This window comes from Monodelphis domestica, chromosome 2, assembly GCF_027887165.1.
Source record: "Monodelphis domestica isolate mMonDom1 chromosome 2, mMonDom1.pri, whole genome shotgun sequence".
In the NCBI taxonomy this organism is placed as follows: Eukaryota; Metazoa; Chordata; class Mammalia; order Didelphimorphia; family Didelphidae; genus Monodelphis; species Monodelphis domestica.
Window position 1 is genome coordinate 251,311,844 of NC_077228.1, and position 16,703 is coordinate 251,328,546.

The window sequence follows — 16,703 nt, forward strand, 5'->3', positions numbered from 1 at the left end:
TATTTTTTCCTTGGTCTGATAGTTCTTGAATTTGGCTATAACATTCCTGGGTGTTCTCAGTTGGGGATTAAGTTCAGGAAATGATCTGTGGATTCTTTCAATCTCCACTTTTCCCTCTTATTCTAGAATATCAGGACAGTTTTCTTGGATAATTTCTTGTAGTATGATGTCCAGGTTTTTCCTTTTGTCATGGTCTTCAGGTAGACCAATGATGCTTAAGTTGTCTCTCCTGGAACAATTTTCTAAATCTTCTGTTTTGTGAATGAGATCTTCATATTTTCCTCAATTTTTTCATTCTTTAGAGTTTGTTTTCTAGTGTCCTGCTGCCTTGTGAAGTCACTTGATTCTAGTTGTTGTATTCTGGTTCTTAAAGACTGGATTTCATCCCTGGATTTTTGGTCATCCTTCTCCTTCTGGTCTGATTTTCTTTGGAGATCATATTTCATCCTCTTTACCTCATCTTTCATCTCCTCTACCTCATCTTTCATCTCCTTTGCCTCATTTTCAAGCTTGTTGATTTTGGTTTTAAGACACTATTTTCTTGTTTTAGTTCAAGTGCCTCTGTTACCAGATGACTTATCTAATTTTTTAAGTTCTTTTCCCAATTGTCTTCAGCCTCCCTTAATTGAGTTTTGAATTGTATTTTGAGTTCTTCCAAAGCCTGTGTCCAATTCTCTAGGTTTTCTGTTTTATTGCTTGGTGTTCCTTCCTCCCTCCTCCTCTGTTCAATTTGCTCTTTGTTCATTGCCTATATAGAAGATGTGCATTGTAATTTCTTTTTCCTTTTTCTGTTGTTTGCTTATATTTACCCCCTTCTTTACTCCCTGCAGTTGTCTGTTCTGTTGCTCCTCTCAAGTTTTTTTTTTGGGGGGGGGTTTGGGCTTTTATGTCAGTGTTTCCTCTTGGAGTTTTGTCAACAAGTCTCTCAGTGCAGTCTGGGGGGGGAGGGGTATTGGAGCTTTTGCTTCCCTGCCCTCTGGAGGTTTTGATTGTATTAAAGTCCAGCAGTCTGTGGGGGGAGGGTGTTGGAGCTTGAGCTTCCCTGCCCTCTGAAGACTGTTAATGGGATTAAGTTCAGCTGGGTTGGGCTGGATGTGTCCTGAGGCCAAAACCTCATGGAAGGGGGGAGCAATATGGAGGGTCTCTGCTGCTACAGCTAGGCTATCGGCTCTGTGCTCTTTCTCTAATTCCTTCCCCACCAGCTGCATTTGACACTCTGAGTCTGGCACAGCTTTTCCCACAAGGTACTCCCTCCAGACCAGCGCCTTTGCTTAGCCCTCTTGGGAGGGGAGGGGAGTGGTGTCCTGCGACCTTCCTTCTCCCTTCCACTTAAACCTAAGTGTTCTTGAATTCTGGCTTTTGGGTGGCCTATCTTTTAAACTGAGTCCAGGAGGAGGGTTCCTTGGCTCTGTCTTGTTGTTAGGTTTGATTTTCTGTCCCCTAGGAGCATTTAGTTTGTAATTGGTAAGGAAGGATTTTCAGAGGTCTGAACTTTGGTTGCCTCTATACTGCCATCTTGACTCTGCCTCCTTGGGATGCATTTTAAAGGAATATAAGGACTCTACATTCCAGGGGCATATAGAATAGCCAATTCAAAGAAAAAGGATATAAGATGGAGTCATATGTATGAGGGATTCAGAGGTCAATTTGGTAAGATTACAAAGTGTGGGAGATGGGGTAATGTTTAATGAGATTGAAAGATATACAGAGGCCAGGTTGTTCAGGTCTTTTAAGTTAAACCAAGGTTTTTAACCTAAAGACAATAGGAAGACAGCCCAAGGTAAGGCAAATAAGAATTAAACTTTAAGATTTAGAGGGTGATGCAGTGGATAGAGCAACAAGCATAGAATTAGGAAGGTTTGCCTTCCTGAATTCAAATTGGACCTCAGACACTTATTAGTTGTATGACCCTGTGTAACTTGTGTGTGTGTGTGTGTGTGTATGTGTGAGAGAGAGAGAGAGAGAGAGAGAGAGAGAGAGAGAGAGAGAGAGAGAGAGAGAGACCCCCTGGGTAACTTCTATTTGTCCTAGTTTTCTTATCTATAAAAATCAGGAGAATAACATCACCTACCTCCTAGAGTTGTGATGAGGATCAAATCAATAAAGTGCTCAGAATAGTGCCTGGCATGTAGTTAGATAGCTATTATAATGTGCTGGACATTGAACTAAATGTTTTACAATTATTATCTCATTTTATCCTTACTTCTTCTGAGAGTTGCAATTATTACTTGTATTTTAAAGATGAAGAAACTGATGTAAACAGATTAAATGACTTGTTCAGACTCACACAGCTAGTACGTGTCTAATTTGAACTCAGATTGTGGAGTCTGCCTGCCTCCAAGACCAAGGCTGTATCCACTATGTCAATTAGCTGCCTATGAAAAGAAAATAGCTTAATATAAGTCCAGTGAAAAGAGATAAGCCAACAGGAAGGATCTTTCCAACAAGAGGAAATTGGTAGAACTGCAAAGAGAAAACAAAGTATTATTAGCATATAGGGAACAAAAGGAAGACATTTAAGAATGGTTGAAGAGAAATAAAATTTGTAAAAGAAGAATTTAGATAAAAAATGAGCATTCTTAACACAGTAAATAAAGTACTCAGTATAAAATTTTAAAACACAATTAACAGAGAAGGAAAAACTGAAGCCCATGATAGAGAATCTCTGAAGAAGTAGAAGCTATGAAAGAGAAACTAACAAATTGAGAATGCAGAAGTTCTGAAGTGGAGAACGTTTTATCAGAAAAGAAACAAAAGACAACATTAAAAGGAAACCAAAGTGACAGGCTTAGAATATGCAAAAACTTCAGGATTACAGATCTCCCAGAAAAATATGGAAAATTAAAAAAAACCTACTTACTATGAAGTAGAAATAATACGAGAAAATCATACAAGACTTCTGAATAGACAAAAGAAACCATCACTGAGAGAATCCACAGATGATTACTTGAAATAGTCCCCACAATTCAAACTCTATGGCATGGAGTAATTAAAACGAATCATTTTAGTAATTAACACATTTGTATGACCTAGATGAGGATCCAGCAAAGGAAACTGAGGAGTAGTCAAATGGTAGGAGAAGCAAGAGAGAGCATCAAGGCATGCATAAGTTTACAGAGATCAAGAAGAATGAGGATTAAGAAAAGGTACTGGATTTGGCTATTGGGACTTCGGTGATTTTGGAGAAAGAAGTTTAGGTGGATCAGTGAGCTTGAAAGCCAGACTTTAAAGTAGGAAGAGGGTGAGAGGAGAGGAAGTGGAGGCATATATTTGTAGATAGCCTTCTCAAGGGACAAGAATAGGCAGTTTTTGAATAAAGAAATCAAAACTGTCAATAATCACATGAAAAAGCATTCTAAATTCCTCCTGATTAGAAAAATGCAAATCAAAACAACTCTGAGGCACCATCTCATACCTAACAGATAGACCAATATGACAGTAAAAGAAAATAATAAATGTTGGAGGGGTGTGGCAAAATTGGGACACTAATGCATTGCTGGTGGAGTTGTGAACTGATCCAACCATTCTGGACAGTGATTTGGAATTATGCCCAAAAGGCTTTAAAAGAATGCATGCCCTTTGATCCAGCAATACCATTATTAGGTTTGTAGCCCCAAAATATACTTTTTTAATGGGGATGGACCTGTTTGTACAAAAATATCTATAGCTGCTCTTTTAGTGGTGGCAAAAAAAAAATGGAAAATGACAGGGTGTCTCTTGATTGAGGAGTGGCTAAACAAATTGTGGTATATAATGATGATGGAATACTATTGTGCTATAAGGAATGATGAACCACTTGATTTTTTCAAGAACTGGAAAGAACTATATGAATTGATGCGGAGTGAAATAAGCAAAATCAGGAGAACATTTTGCACAGTGACTGAAACACTGTGGCACAATCAAATGTAATAGACTGCCACTAATAGTAATGCAATGATCCAGAACAATTCTGAGAGATATATGATAAAGAATACTATCCATATTGTGAGGAAAGAACTGTTGTAGTAGAAATGCAGAAGAAAACATGTGATTTATCACTTGTATATATGGACATATGATTTGGAGTTTTGGTTTTCAAAGATTACTCCACAACAGAAATGAATAATATGGAAACAGATTTTGAGTGATAATGCATGTATAACCCTGTGGAATTGCTTGTCAGCTCTGGGTGTTGGAGAGGGGAAGAGGAGAGGAAGAGCACATAAATCATGTTACCATGGGGAAAAATTTAAAAAAATATTTAAAAATTAAAATCAAATCAAATCAAGAAGTTCAATGTGAAAAAGAAATTTAAAAATTTAAAAAACAGAAAAAGAAGTGGTCGAATCAAATTCCTCCTATAATAAAAATATGGTATGTATTTGATACCTCATTCAAAGAGTCAAAACAGAGAAAGAAAACTACAGACCAATATCCTTAGTGAGTACAAACTTTTACATAACAAACTTTTAAATAAAATATTAGCAAGGTGATAAATAACAGAGATTATATACTATGACTAAGTTGGATTTATACTAAGAATGCAAAGTTAGTTCAATGTTGGGAAGGCCTAAACTAATTACAAAAAAACAATAAAAATCATATGATTATTTTTAAGGATACAGAAAAAAACTTTTTTGACAAATACCATTCTTGTTAAAATGCTAAAAAGCATTAGAATTAACAAAGCTTTCATTTAAATGAATAGTATTATCTAAAATCACAAGTCAACATTATTGGTAATACAAACAAGCCAGAAACATTTTCAGTAAGTTCAAGGGTAACGATGTCCATTATCACCATTACTGTTTAATATAATGCTAACATCTAATTATATCAATAAAGAAAAGAAATTGAAAGAATAAGCATAGGGAAAGCAGCAAAATTATAACTTTTATAGATATTATAATTTATTTAGAGAATCCTAGTGGTTGTTCAGTCATTTTTCAGTCATGTCCAACTATTTGTGAGTTCATTTGGGATTTTCTTAGCAAAAATACTGGAGTGCTTTGCCATTTTCTTCTCCAGTTCATTTTACAGATAAAGAAACTGTGGCAAACAGAGGGTTTTGCCCACAGCCACATATTAGTAAGTTTCTAAAGCCAGATTTGAACTCAAGAAGATGAATTTTTCTAATTCTGATCCTGGCACTCTATCCATTGTGGATATCTGTGCCTATCTGCCCCTAGAGAAACCTTTAGAGAGTCACCTAAAATTTTAATTAAGACAACAACTTCAGCAATAAAAATAAAATAAAATAGAAAATAAAATTTAAATAAAAAAAGGAATGCCTTCCAAGGTATGGGGAAAGGAATAAATATGAAAATAAAAGTGATTAAAAGATCAAGAGATATCAATAATTATTCAAAAAAAAAACAAAGCTCAAATGCATGTCTTTATAGTAAAAGGAACCATGGACTAAAGCAAACCACACAAAATTCAACTTGGAGACCAATTCTTGGTCTCTAAATTAAAATTTATGGTGAACATCAGAAAGACTTTGATAAGTAGTGGAACAAAAACTAGTATCACTAGTGTGTGATGTTGGGCAAATAACCTCTCTGGTCTTCCATTTCTTTGCCCTCTAAAAGACTGACTAATATCTCTTCCAGAAATAAAACTCTGTGATAATCACTTAGTATTTGCTACACCTCCCAATCTCAGAAGCCTAATGCTGATGCTCATGCCTCTGCCATCCACTTTTCAGTTCTCTGGGTCTATAAGTTTACCCGTACACCTCCAATTCTTTCTATTTTGCCTTCTAATAAGGCCATAGCTATGACCAGATAGGGAAGTTTGGGGAAGGCAGTTAGATATGAACCTGCATATTATAAGATGTATCCCTAATTGTTTATGAAATGTACATGGCTGTATCAATTATCATGTGAACTCCATAATCCAATTCTAAAATGTTATGATTCTATTAATCTATTGCACTTTGCATTTTTTTATTTGCATTTTTTAAAATGATATATTTTAAGGTATATATTTCTTACCTTTCACCTGGCAGTCCTTTGATCCTGATACAAGTCTTTTCTCATGTAGATCCAAGCAAGTGATTGTGCCATTATGGCCAATAAAGATTTTTGTGCAAATTCCAGATTCAATATTCCAGCATCTGCAGAAATCAATCAAAAGAGAAGCATTTTTAAGATTTTACAAGAAAATATTCAATAGGTTCCTTTAGGCTGATAGTTAAACAGAGTCCCTGATTACCAATAACAAGATTAATGTTTAAAGTCTTGGCCTGGGAAGAATCTGATCCCCAGACACATAACTGAAACGTTACAAAATTTCCTCTTAAGAAGCTCCAAATGCTTCATGTAAATTCTTACCCTACTTTAGAGAGATGTATAGGGACAAGTATTAGTAACTTCATTCTTGAAATGAGATGAATGATATCTAAAAAGTCAACCATGAAAACCATGGTATAGAAACAAATATACTGAATGTGGAATCAGAAAAACCTGCTGGTTATTCCCCATCTAATCTTTGTCAAGTCTCTTAACCTATCTGGACCTCAGTTTCCTCATCAATTAAAAAAAAATAGAATTGTATGAGATGATCCCCAAGGTTCCCAATCACTCACAGACCTATTATATTATGTTTTTTCTCTTGCCCCTGACAGAATTTGAGTCCAGTAGTATTGTTCTCTTATGCTGAAATGGAAAAGATAAGTCAAAAGACTTGTTGTGGTTTTTTTTGGAAGGGTGTAGAACTACATTTTTATTGTATTTTACATTTACATAATACAATACATTGTATTAAATGTAAACCAAAATTTTAGCATTTGAGTTTTTAAATTTTGAGTTCTTTCACTCTCTCCTTCCCTTTCCCCTTCTCCATTTAAAGGGAAAGCAATTTGATATATAATACATATGCGATCATGCAAAAACATTTCTGTGTTAATCATGTTGCAAAAGAAAACATAGAACAAAAAAAACTCAAACCCAAGAATAATATATTTTTTAAATGTCTGCTTAATCTATATTCAGAGTCCATCAGTTTTTTCTCTGGAAGTAGATAACATTTTTCATCATAAGTCTTGTTATAATCATGCTAGATCAATATATTGCTTAGAATAGCTAAGTTATACAGAGTTGATCTTTGTGCAATATTGCTATTACTCTGTAGAGTGTTCTCCTGGTTCTGGTCATTTCACTTTGCATCAGTTCATGTAAGTAAAAGACCTGATTTCTAGTCTTAAACCTGTCACTAATTGACTATGTGTCCTGGGGCAAATCTCTCTTGGCCTCAGTTCTCTCATCTGTAAAGTGATTATAATTAGTTTTTTACTATGCCCTGTAAATGTTCACTGGGATTCATCAAATGAGATGATGCACAGGAGAATGCTGTATAGCTAGTACACACTACATATATAGAAACTATTATTATTCAGCTCTAAAGTGGAAATCTAATTTTCTCTAACTGATATTTTCCAGTCTCATTATTTAACTGAATCAGTTATGACAGTTTTCCTAGAGCCTAGTATTACTTCAAAGAATTACTTCAGTTACTCTAGTAGTTCAAGTTACTCTAGTATTATGAAAGAATAAATATCTCAGCACCAAATTTGCCACCTGAGAATGATTTGGACACAGAATGTTGGTTTTTATTATCATTGGATCCACTTACCTGATAGTCAAATCATAACTCCCACTCACTACTAAAGATTCTTTCTCACAGAGTATGAGTGCCCGAATGCTCCCTGTATGTCCTCGAAAAAAAAAGGGCATCAGTTTTCTTTGATTAATATCCATCAGCTGTATCTTCCGGTGGGCAGATTCTACAACATATTTTCCACCACAATAGTGAATGACCCTGGTATTGTCCCACCTTGATTTAAAGGGAAAAAAGCATCATCTGTAAAGAACACAGTGATAATATAGCACTGCAAAGGCTTTCAAGAATAAGGGAAATTCTTGGGAGTAATGACTTGCCTGCAAAGAATTTTATCAATGGAATAATGAGGAAAATCTACATCTTACCATAGTATTAGAGATCATGAGGGAGAAAACAATGCTAATGTATACTGATCTAACTAGGAGTGCTGTGACTTTGCCCATCAGAAGCAACATAAAGGAAACAAGCCTCCAAAATCTGGTAGGAGTGTTTCAGTTATGCAATCTGTTTCCTTATACTTCTAATATTTTTCCCATCATTAGTCCTCTCTATTGTCTACAGGGGCAATAATTATGTTTATATTCTGAAAAGGGACACAAGCTATCCTCTAGATCTCAAGGAAAAATAAAAAGTAGTTTGAAAGCCATGTAATGAGTCATCCACCCCACTTGCTGACGCATGAAGGCCTTTTTCAGCATTTCTCAATAACTGGCAATCTAGCCCATAGTTTGAACAATTATAGTGATGGAAAATTTCATTTTCTCACAATAATAATTACAGTTATATAATGCTTTAAATTTTGCAAAGCACTCTGTATTACCTTTTAATTCCAAAACAACCTCATGAAGTAGGTACTACAGGTATTATTGTGAAGTATTCCTTTTTTTACAGATGAGGAGACCAAACCAAATAGGTTAAATGATTTGCCAATATCATAGTGTCAAAGTCAGGATTCACAGCCAGGTCTTCCTGACTACAAATCCAGTATTTGTTCACATTTTCACTCTGCTTCTCAAGAAAACCTATTTCATTGTGGAAAAAAAGAAGAACCTAAACTGAAGAAGGAAATATGAAGAAATCATGAATTGAATTTAAGATTCAAACTAAAGAAGGATAAGGAACAAAAGAAAGATTGGGAGTAAGAAGTAGCTAAGATACAGGGAAGTGGGGGGGAGGGGAGTTGGATATGGCTACCATGGTTCTTTTTAGAGAAATGAGAGTAACAATTTTGAAGCTGAAGAACCCCACAAGATATTGGCTTCAGCAGTTCTCTAGAGAAGTTGGTTATGAAAACTATTAACAAATAAGAGAATTTGGAGTGAATTGCATATGGAGTGTTCCATAATTATCTTTGAGCTATATTCAAGAAAATGTTAGTTGCTGGCTGGTCTCCCTCCTATTTCTATTCTCTACCTATCAGAGACAAGAAAGTATCCCCTGAAAAATAGAAGAAAGGATTAATTATAAAGAAAAAGAAGGATCTGAAGAAGCAGGCCAAAAATAATAATAAGTTCTCAAGAAAGAAATTTTATAAAGACAAAGAAAAACAATTTTGAGGAGGTAAACGGGTAGTTCTCCAAATCAATCAAGCATTTATTAAATTCCACATATGTCAGACACCCCACTAGGCCTTAGGATATAAAGACAAAAATAAAGCTGTCCTTGCCCTTGAAGAGCCTACACAGGAGTATAAAATATGCACAAAAATACACATTATATACAAAATAAATACAAGGTAGTTTGGGAGAGAAAGGGTACTAGCATACTGGGGTGATTTGGTAGAACACATGAAGTGTTCAGCTACATTTCAAAGAAAACTAGAGATTCTAGGAAGCGAAGGCAAGGAAGAAGAATATTCCAAGAGATCGATGTGGATGTACACAGAATTGATTAGCTAACATAAAAAGACGTGAATGTGAAGAAGGAAGCAAAGCATTTTGTAGAAAAAAATAAGAGATGAAGGTCCAGAAAGAACAGTTGCAGGAGTGTTAAACCTAGGAGGAGCTGTGGAAAGAATTATTTTTAGCTCTACTGGGAAATACAGAAGGAAAAAGGCTGAATGCTCAGAGTAGTTAAGATCTTTATAAAAGGAGGTGGCAACAGAAGGTACAACTACTTAGCTTGCTTCTGCTTTCTTCTGCAACCTTCTCTGCAAATAAGAATAATATTTAGCCTGGAAAAAGGCAAATTAAAAATGACATATAGGAAGTTGTTAACCAACAGAAGACAATTAGGAGATCAACTAATTGCCCTTTACATAGTCATCAGACTTGATGGCTGAGCTGGCTACTGAAAGAATAGGATGATATAATCCCTAAACTCTCATTAGTAATCTTTGAAAGATGATAGAGAATGAGAGGGATTTTGCAGTACTAGAGGAGATTTTCAAAGATAAAATAAAGATTAGAGTATGCCCATTATAAGCCATTACATACAGACATACATATATGCTAATATATATATGTATATGTAATGTCCATTATAGCTTGATTTGAATGCTTGACAAAATTCTTGGTTCAATTATTTAAGGGAAGGCTAATTAACATGTAGTTTACTTGTGCAATACATTTTAAAAATCTTCCATGTTTTTCTTATGGATAAGATAGAAAGATGTGGGCTAAGCAATACTATAGTTGCATGATTTTTCAACTCAGTGAATGATTAGATGCAAAAAGTAGCCATTAATAGTTTGACATCAATTTGGAAGTGGTTGGTGGAATGCCCTAGGAATTTGTGCTTGTTTTTGTACTGTTAAATATTTTAAATCAGTAACTTTAATAAAAACATAGAGCACATCCTTATCAAATTGGCAAATGATACACAACTGAGAATAATGTACTAACACACTATGACAGAATCAGGATTCCAAAAGACTTTGAAATATGGAGTCTTGGGATGAATCTCAGATGAAATGTAATAAAAATAAATATAAACTATTCAAGATTTACAGTAGGATTCAGGAAATCAACTTTATAAGAATAAGATGGGAGGCATGGTTAAATAGTTTGTCTGAGAAAGATCTAGGGAGTTTAGTGTATTGCAAACTCAATATGAATCAACTATATTATATATGTATTATATATAGCCAAAAGCAACTTTAAAATGCAATCTTGGATTGTATTAAACAAAGTTTAGCTTTTAGGAAGAGTTGATAGTTTTTCTATACCATGCCCAACCACATCTATCAGTCTGTGTTTCATTTCAGATATCTTATCTTGCTTAAAGTATCTTTTGAGGAGGCAGCTGGGTGGCTCAGTAGATTGAGAGTCAGCCCAGAGATGGCAGGTTCTAAGTTCAATTCTAGCCTTAGATACTTCCTAGTTGTGTGACCCTGGGCAAATCACTGGACCCCCATTGCCTAGCCCTTACCACTCTTTTGCCTTTCAACCAAAACTTTTTAAAATTTTTAAATATTGATTCTATATTAAAAATATTAAATATTAAAAAAAAATTTAAATATTGATTCTAAAATGGAAGGTAAAGGCTTTAAAAAAAAGTATCTTCTGGGTATCTATAGTTTTAAAAAGAAATTTTTTTAGCTGTAGAGGATACAAATGATTAAACACTCCTTGCCTTGTTCCTCTCCCCTCTAGCATTTTTGAGTAAGGTCAGGCAAGGGGTACAAACTCAGAGAAGAGCAAGGTTGAGATAAGGAGGATGAGGTAGTCAAAGTCTTTACTCCTGATGACCTGTTTACTAAAGAAGAAAATACTGAGTTCCCAGAATCCTAAGATGATAACATTTTCCAGGATCTGGTTTTGCTATTGTTTAGTGTCTCATGCTAGTTAGACTTGGCTTCTCACAGGTTAAAACTAAATCTTAACTTCTGAAGTTGCTGGAGTGAGTTAATGTGTGGATTAAATCATGAAGTGCTGAACTTCTAGGTGTGAGTGTTTTCTTGCCCATTTGCTGCAATCTTGCTCCTATTCCTTCCCAAGGAACTCTCCTGTCCTAGCAACACTCTCCCACAATAATTAGCTAGAGTGGATCTAGAAGAAAGAAACTAGAATGACAATGGACTTGGGGTTCATACCATATGAAAAACTATTAAAGGAACTGGAAATGTTTAGCCTGGGTAAGAGATGACCTAAGAGGGACAAGATGGCTGTCTTTAAGTATTTGAAGAGATATCATGTGGAAGAGGGATTTGACTTGTCTTGTTTGGTTACATAGGGCAGAACCAGGAGCAAATAGTAGTTGTTAAGAAGCAAATTTATTTAAGGAAAACACCCTCAACAATTAGTCCTATCAATAAGTAGAATGGGCTACAGGGAAGTATGTATTCTCCCTTTATTGGGGATCTTCAAGCAAAGACTAAACACTTAATAGATATTGTATATTGAGGATTTGTATTAGGAAATGGGATGAACTAGATAGCCACTGAGTTTTCTTACAGCTCAAATTTTGTGATTATAATAGTCAGAAATTTTATTCCTTATTGAACTAAAATCTCTTACTCTGTTAATTTCCACCTATTGATTTGTAGTTTGGCCATCTGGGACCATATATAATAAGTACAATCTATCTTCTGAGTGGGTGGCTGTCCTTTAAAATATTTGACTAGAGCTATCTTTTATTCTCTATGTCTTCTCTCTTCTAGGCTAAACGTCTTTGCCAATGAGTCTAATGAAAATAATTATGAGGCCTTACAAAATCTTTATTATCGACTTCCGGTTAAGATGGCGGCTTAGAGAAAGCTAAAGCCCAGATCTCCGGAAAACCCTTCCCGACCAATCTCAAACGATAAGCTCCTAAGGCGCCGAAATTCAAAACGATCAACAGCACAGACCCTGGGAACCCTCCTCCTGGACCTGGACCCGGTTCAAAAGGTACGGCTCCCCTTAAAAGCCAGAACCCGAGATCACTCGGACCTCAGGGGTAGGAGCGCAGAGTCCAAGGCTCCCGGAAGCCGCAGCCCGGCTGGCTCAGAGAGCAGGGTCCTCGGAAACAACAACCCTCAGGGCCTTCTACAGTCCCGGTGAAAGTTACTGCCTGGGGCTTCCGCTGCAGAGAGCTGGTCAAAACAACAGCAACCCTCAGGGCGGGCAAGACAGCCTCACGGGCTGGATCCTGCTATCCAAGTCTCAGTGAAAGTCTGTGCTCTCGGAGCTTGGGGAAGCGGCAGCCCATCCCCCCGCAGGCCTGCGAAACAGCCTCACGACCAGCGATTCTGAAGGCAACTTCCGGAAAGCGAGCCGGGGGGAGAGTGTGGCCTCGTGGTCCAACCCTTCCATTCCAGTTCCAGTGAGGCATATTCAGTTTAACCCAGGGAAAGCCCATAGAACTATCTGCCCAGGACTGCCTCTGAACACCAGAAAGAGACAAGAAAAACTAATCCTCCACATTCAGAGATGACAAACTCCACAGAACCACAGAAGCCCCAAAATACCAAGAAAAATAAGAAGAAAGGGGCGACTTTGGACACATTCTATGGAGCCAAAATACAAAATACAGAGCAGACAGAAGATAATATAAAAGAAAATGCTCCAAAACCTTCCAAAGGAAATGGAAACTCTCCACAAACCTATGAAGAATTTGAATCAGAAATGACCAAAAAGATGGAAGCCTTCTGGGAGGAAAAGTTGGAAATAATGCAAAAGAAATTCACGCATCTACAAAACCAGTTTGACCAAACTGTAAAAGAAAACCAGGCTTTAAAGGCCAGAATCAGGCAGCTGGAAGACAACAATCGTGTAAAAGAGCAAGAATCAATAAAGCAAAGCCAAAATACCAAGAAATTAGAAGAGAACATAAAATATCTCACCGACAAGGTGATAGATCTGGAAAATAGGGGGAGAAGGGATAATTTAAGAATAATTGGACTCCCAGATAAGCCAGAAATAAACACCAAACTGGACATGGTGATACAAGATATAATCAAAGAAAATTGCCCAGAGATTCTAGAACAAGGGGGCAATACAGCCACTGACAGAGCTCACAGAACACCTTCTACACTAAACCCGCAAAAGACAACTCCCAGGAATGTAATTGCCAAATTCCAAAGCTATCAAACAAAAGAAAAAATCCTACAGGAAGCCAGAAAAAGACAATTTAGATATAAAGGAATGCCAATCAGGGTCACCCAAGACCTTGCAAGTTCTACTCTGAATGATCGTAAGGCATGGAACATGATCTTCAGAAAGGCAAGAGAGCTGGGTCTCCAACCAAGAATCAGCTACCCAGCAAAACTGACTATATACTTCCAAGGGAAAGTATGGGCATTCAACAAAATAGAAGACTTCCAACTTTTTGCAAAGAAAAGACCAGAGCTCTGTGGAAAGTTTGATACCGAAAATCAAAGAGCAAGGAATACCTGAAAAGGTAAATATTAAGGAAAGGGGAAAATGTTATCTTCTTCTTTTACTCAAACTCTCTTCTATAAGGACTACATTTGTATCAACCTATGTATACTAACATGTGGGGAAAATGTAATGTATAAATAGGGGGTAAAGAAAGACCAAATAGAATAATCATTCTCACACAAAGATTCACATGGGAAGGGGAGGGGAAGAAAACTCCTATAAGAAGGAGAGGAAGAGAGGGGGGGGGGGTTACTTAAACCTCAATCTCAGGGAAATCAGCTCTGAGAGGGAAAAACCTCCAGATCCATTGGGATCTTGAATTCTATCTTACCCAACAAGGGTAAGGAGAAGGGAAAACCAAGGGGGGGAGGGGGAGAGGGAGAACAAAAAGGGAGGGTAAGAGAGGGGGGAGGGGGAGGGAACAAAAAGGGAGGGACTAAAAAGGGAAACATCAAGGGAGGGGACAAGGGGGACTGTTTCAAAGTAAATCACTGGACTAAAAGGTAGAGCCAAAGAAGAAAAGGTTAGAATTAGGGAAGGCAATCAAAATGCCAGGGAGTCCACAAATGACAATCATAACTTTGAACGTGAATGGGATGAACTCACCCATAAAACGTAGACGAATAGCAGAATGGATTAGAATCCAAAACCCTACCATATGTTGTCTTCAAGAAACACACATGAGGCGGGTTGACACCCACAAGGTCAGAATTAAAGGATGGAGTAAGACCTTCTGGGCTTCAACTGATAGAAAGAAGGCAGGAGTGGTAATCATGATATCTGATAAAGCCAATGCAAAAATAGACCTGATCAAAAGGGATAGGGAAGGTAATTATATTTTGTTAAAAGGGACTATAGACAATGAGGAAATATCATTAATCAATATGTATGCACCAAATAATATAGCACCCAAATTTCTAATGGAGAAACTAGGAGAATTGAAGGAAGAAATAGACAATAAAACCATACTAGTGGGAGACTTAAACCAACCATTATCAAATTTAGATAAATCAAATCAAAAAATAAATAAGAAAGAGGTAAAAGAAGTGAATGAAATCTTAGAAAAATTAGAATTAATAGACATATGGAGAAAAATAAATAGGGATAAAAAGGAATACACCTTCTTCTCAGCACCACATGGCACATTCACAAAAATTGACCATACATTAGGTCACAGAAACATAGCACACAAATGCAGAAAAGCAGAAATAATGAATGCAGCCTTCTCAGATCACAAGGCAATAAAAATAATGATTAGTAATGGTACATGGAAAACCAAATCTAAAACCAATTGGAAATTAAACAATATGATACTCCAAAACCGTTTAGTTAAAGAAGAAATCATAGAAACAATTAATAATTTCATCGAGGAAAATGACAATGGCGAAACATCCTTCCAAACCTTTTGGGATGCAGCCAAAGCGGTAATCAGAGGTAAATTCATATCCCTGAATGCTTATATTAACAAACAAGGGAGAGCAGAGATCAATCAATTGGAAATGCAAATGAAAAAACTGGAAAGCGATCAAATTAAAAACCCCCAGCAGAAAACCAAATTAGAAATCCTAAAAATTAAGGGAGAAATTAATAAAATCGAAAGTGATAGAACTATTGATTTAATAAATGAGACAAGAAGCTGGTACTTTGAAAAAACAAACAAAATAGACAAGGTACTGGTCAATCTAGTTAAAAAAAGGAAGGAAGAAAAGCAAATTCACAGCATTAAAGATGAAAAGGGGGACAGCACCTCCAATGAGGAGGAAATTAAGGCAATCATTAGAAATTACTTTGCCCAATTATATGGCAATAAATACACCAATTTAGGAGAAATGGATGAATATATACAAAAATACAAACTGCCTAGACTAACAGAAGAGGAAATAGAATTCCTAAATAATCCCATATCAGAAATTGAAATCCAACAAGCCATCAAAGAACTTCCTAAGAAAAAGTCCCCAGGGCCTGATGGATTCACCTGTGAATTCTATCAAACATTCAGAGAATAGTTAATCCCAATACTATACAAACTATTTGACATAATAAGCAAAGAGGGAGTTCTACCAAACTCCTTTTACGACACAAACATGGTACTGATTCCAAAACCAGGCAGGTCAAAAACAGAGAAAGAAAACTATAGGCCAATCTCCCTAATGAATATAGATGCAAAAATCTTAAATAGGATACTAGCAAAAAGACTCCAGCAAGTGATCAGAAGGATCATTCACCATGATCAAGTAGGATTCATACCAGGGATGCAGGGCTGGTTCAACATTAGGAAAACCATCCACATAATTGACCACATCAACAAGCAAACTAGCAAGAATCACATGATTATTTCAATAGATGCAGAAAAAGCCTTTGATAAAATACAACACCCATTCCTATTAAAAACACTAGAAAGCATAGGAATAGAAGGGTCATTCCTAAAAATAATAAACAGTATATATCTAAAACCAACAGCTAATATCATCTGCAATGGGGATAAACTAGATGCATTCCCAATAAGATCAGGAGTGAAACAAGGATGCCCATTATCACCTCTACTATTTGACATTGTACTAGAAACACTAGCAGTAGCAATTAGAGAAGATAAAGGAATTGAAGGCATCAAAATAGGCAAGGAGGAGACCAAGTTATCACTCTTTGCGGATGACATGATGGTCTACTTAAAGAATCCTAGAGATTCAACCAAAAAGCTAATTGAAATAATCAACAACTTTAGCAAAGTTGCAGGATACAAAATAAACCCACATAAATCATCAGCTTTTCTATATATCTCCAACACAGCTCAGCAGCAAG

General features: G+C 36.3%; 1 protein-coding gene across 2 annotated transcripts in view; it reads right to left on the reverse strand.

Moving 5' to 3' along the window:
* Positions 1–16,703, reverse strand: part of FBXW10B (F-box and WD repeat domain containing 10B) — a 181,613-nt gene that overhangs the window by 50,132 nt on the left and 114,778 nt on the right. For both annotated transcript variants that reach the window (XM_007483407.3, XM_016430902.2), the window contains exons 7-8: positions 7,615–7,815; positions 5,976–6,097 (exon numbers count right to left, since the gene is read on the reverse strand). In XM_007483407.3, the coding sequence (XP_007483469.1) occupies positions 5,976–6,097; positions 7,615–7,815 (323 nt within the window). The remainder of the gene's footprint in view (positions 1–5,975; positions 6,098–7,614; positions 7,816–16,703) is intronic.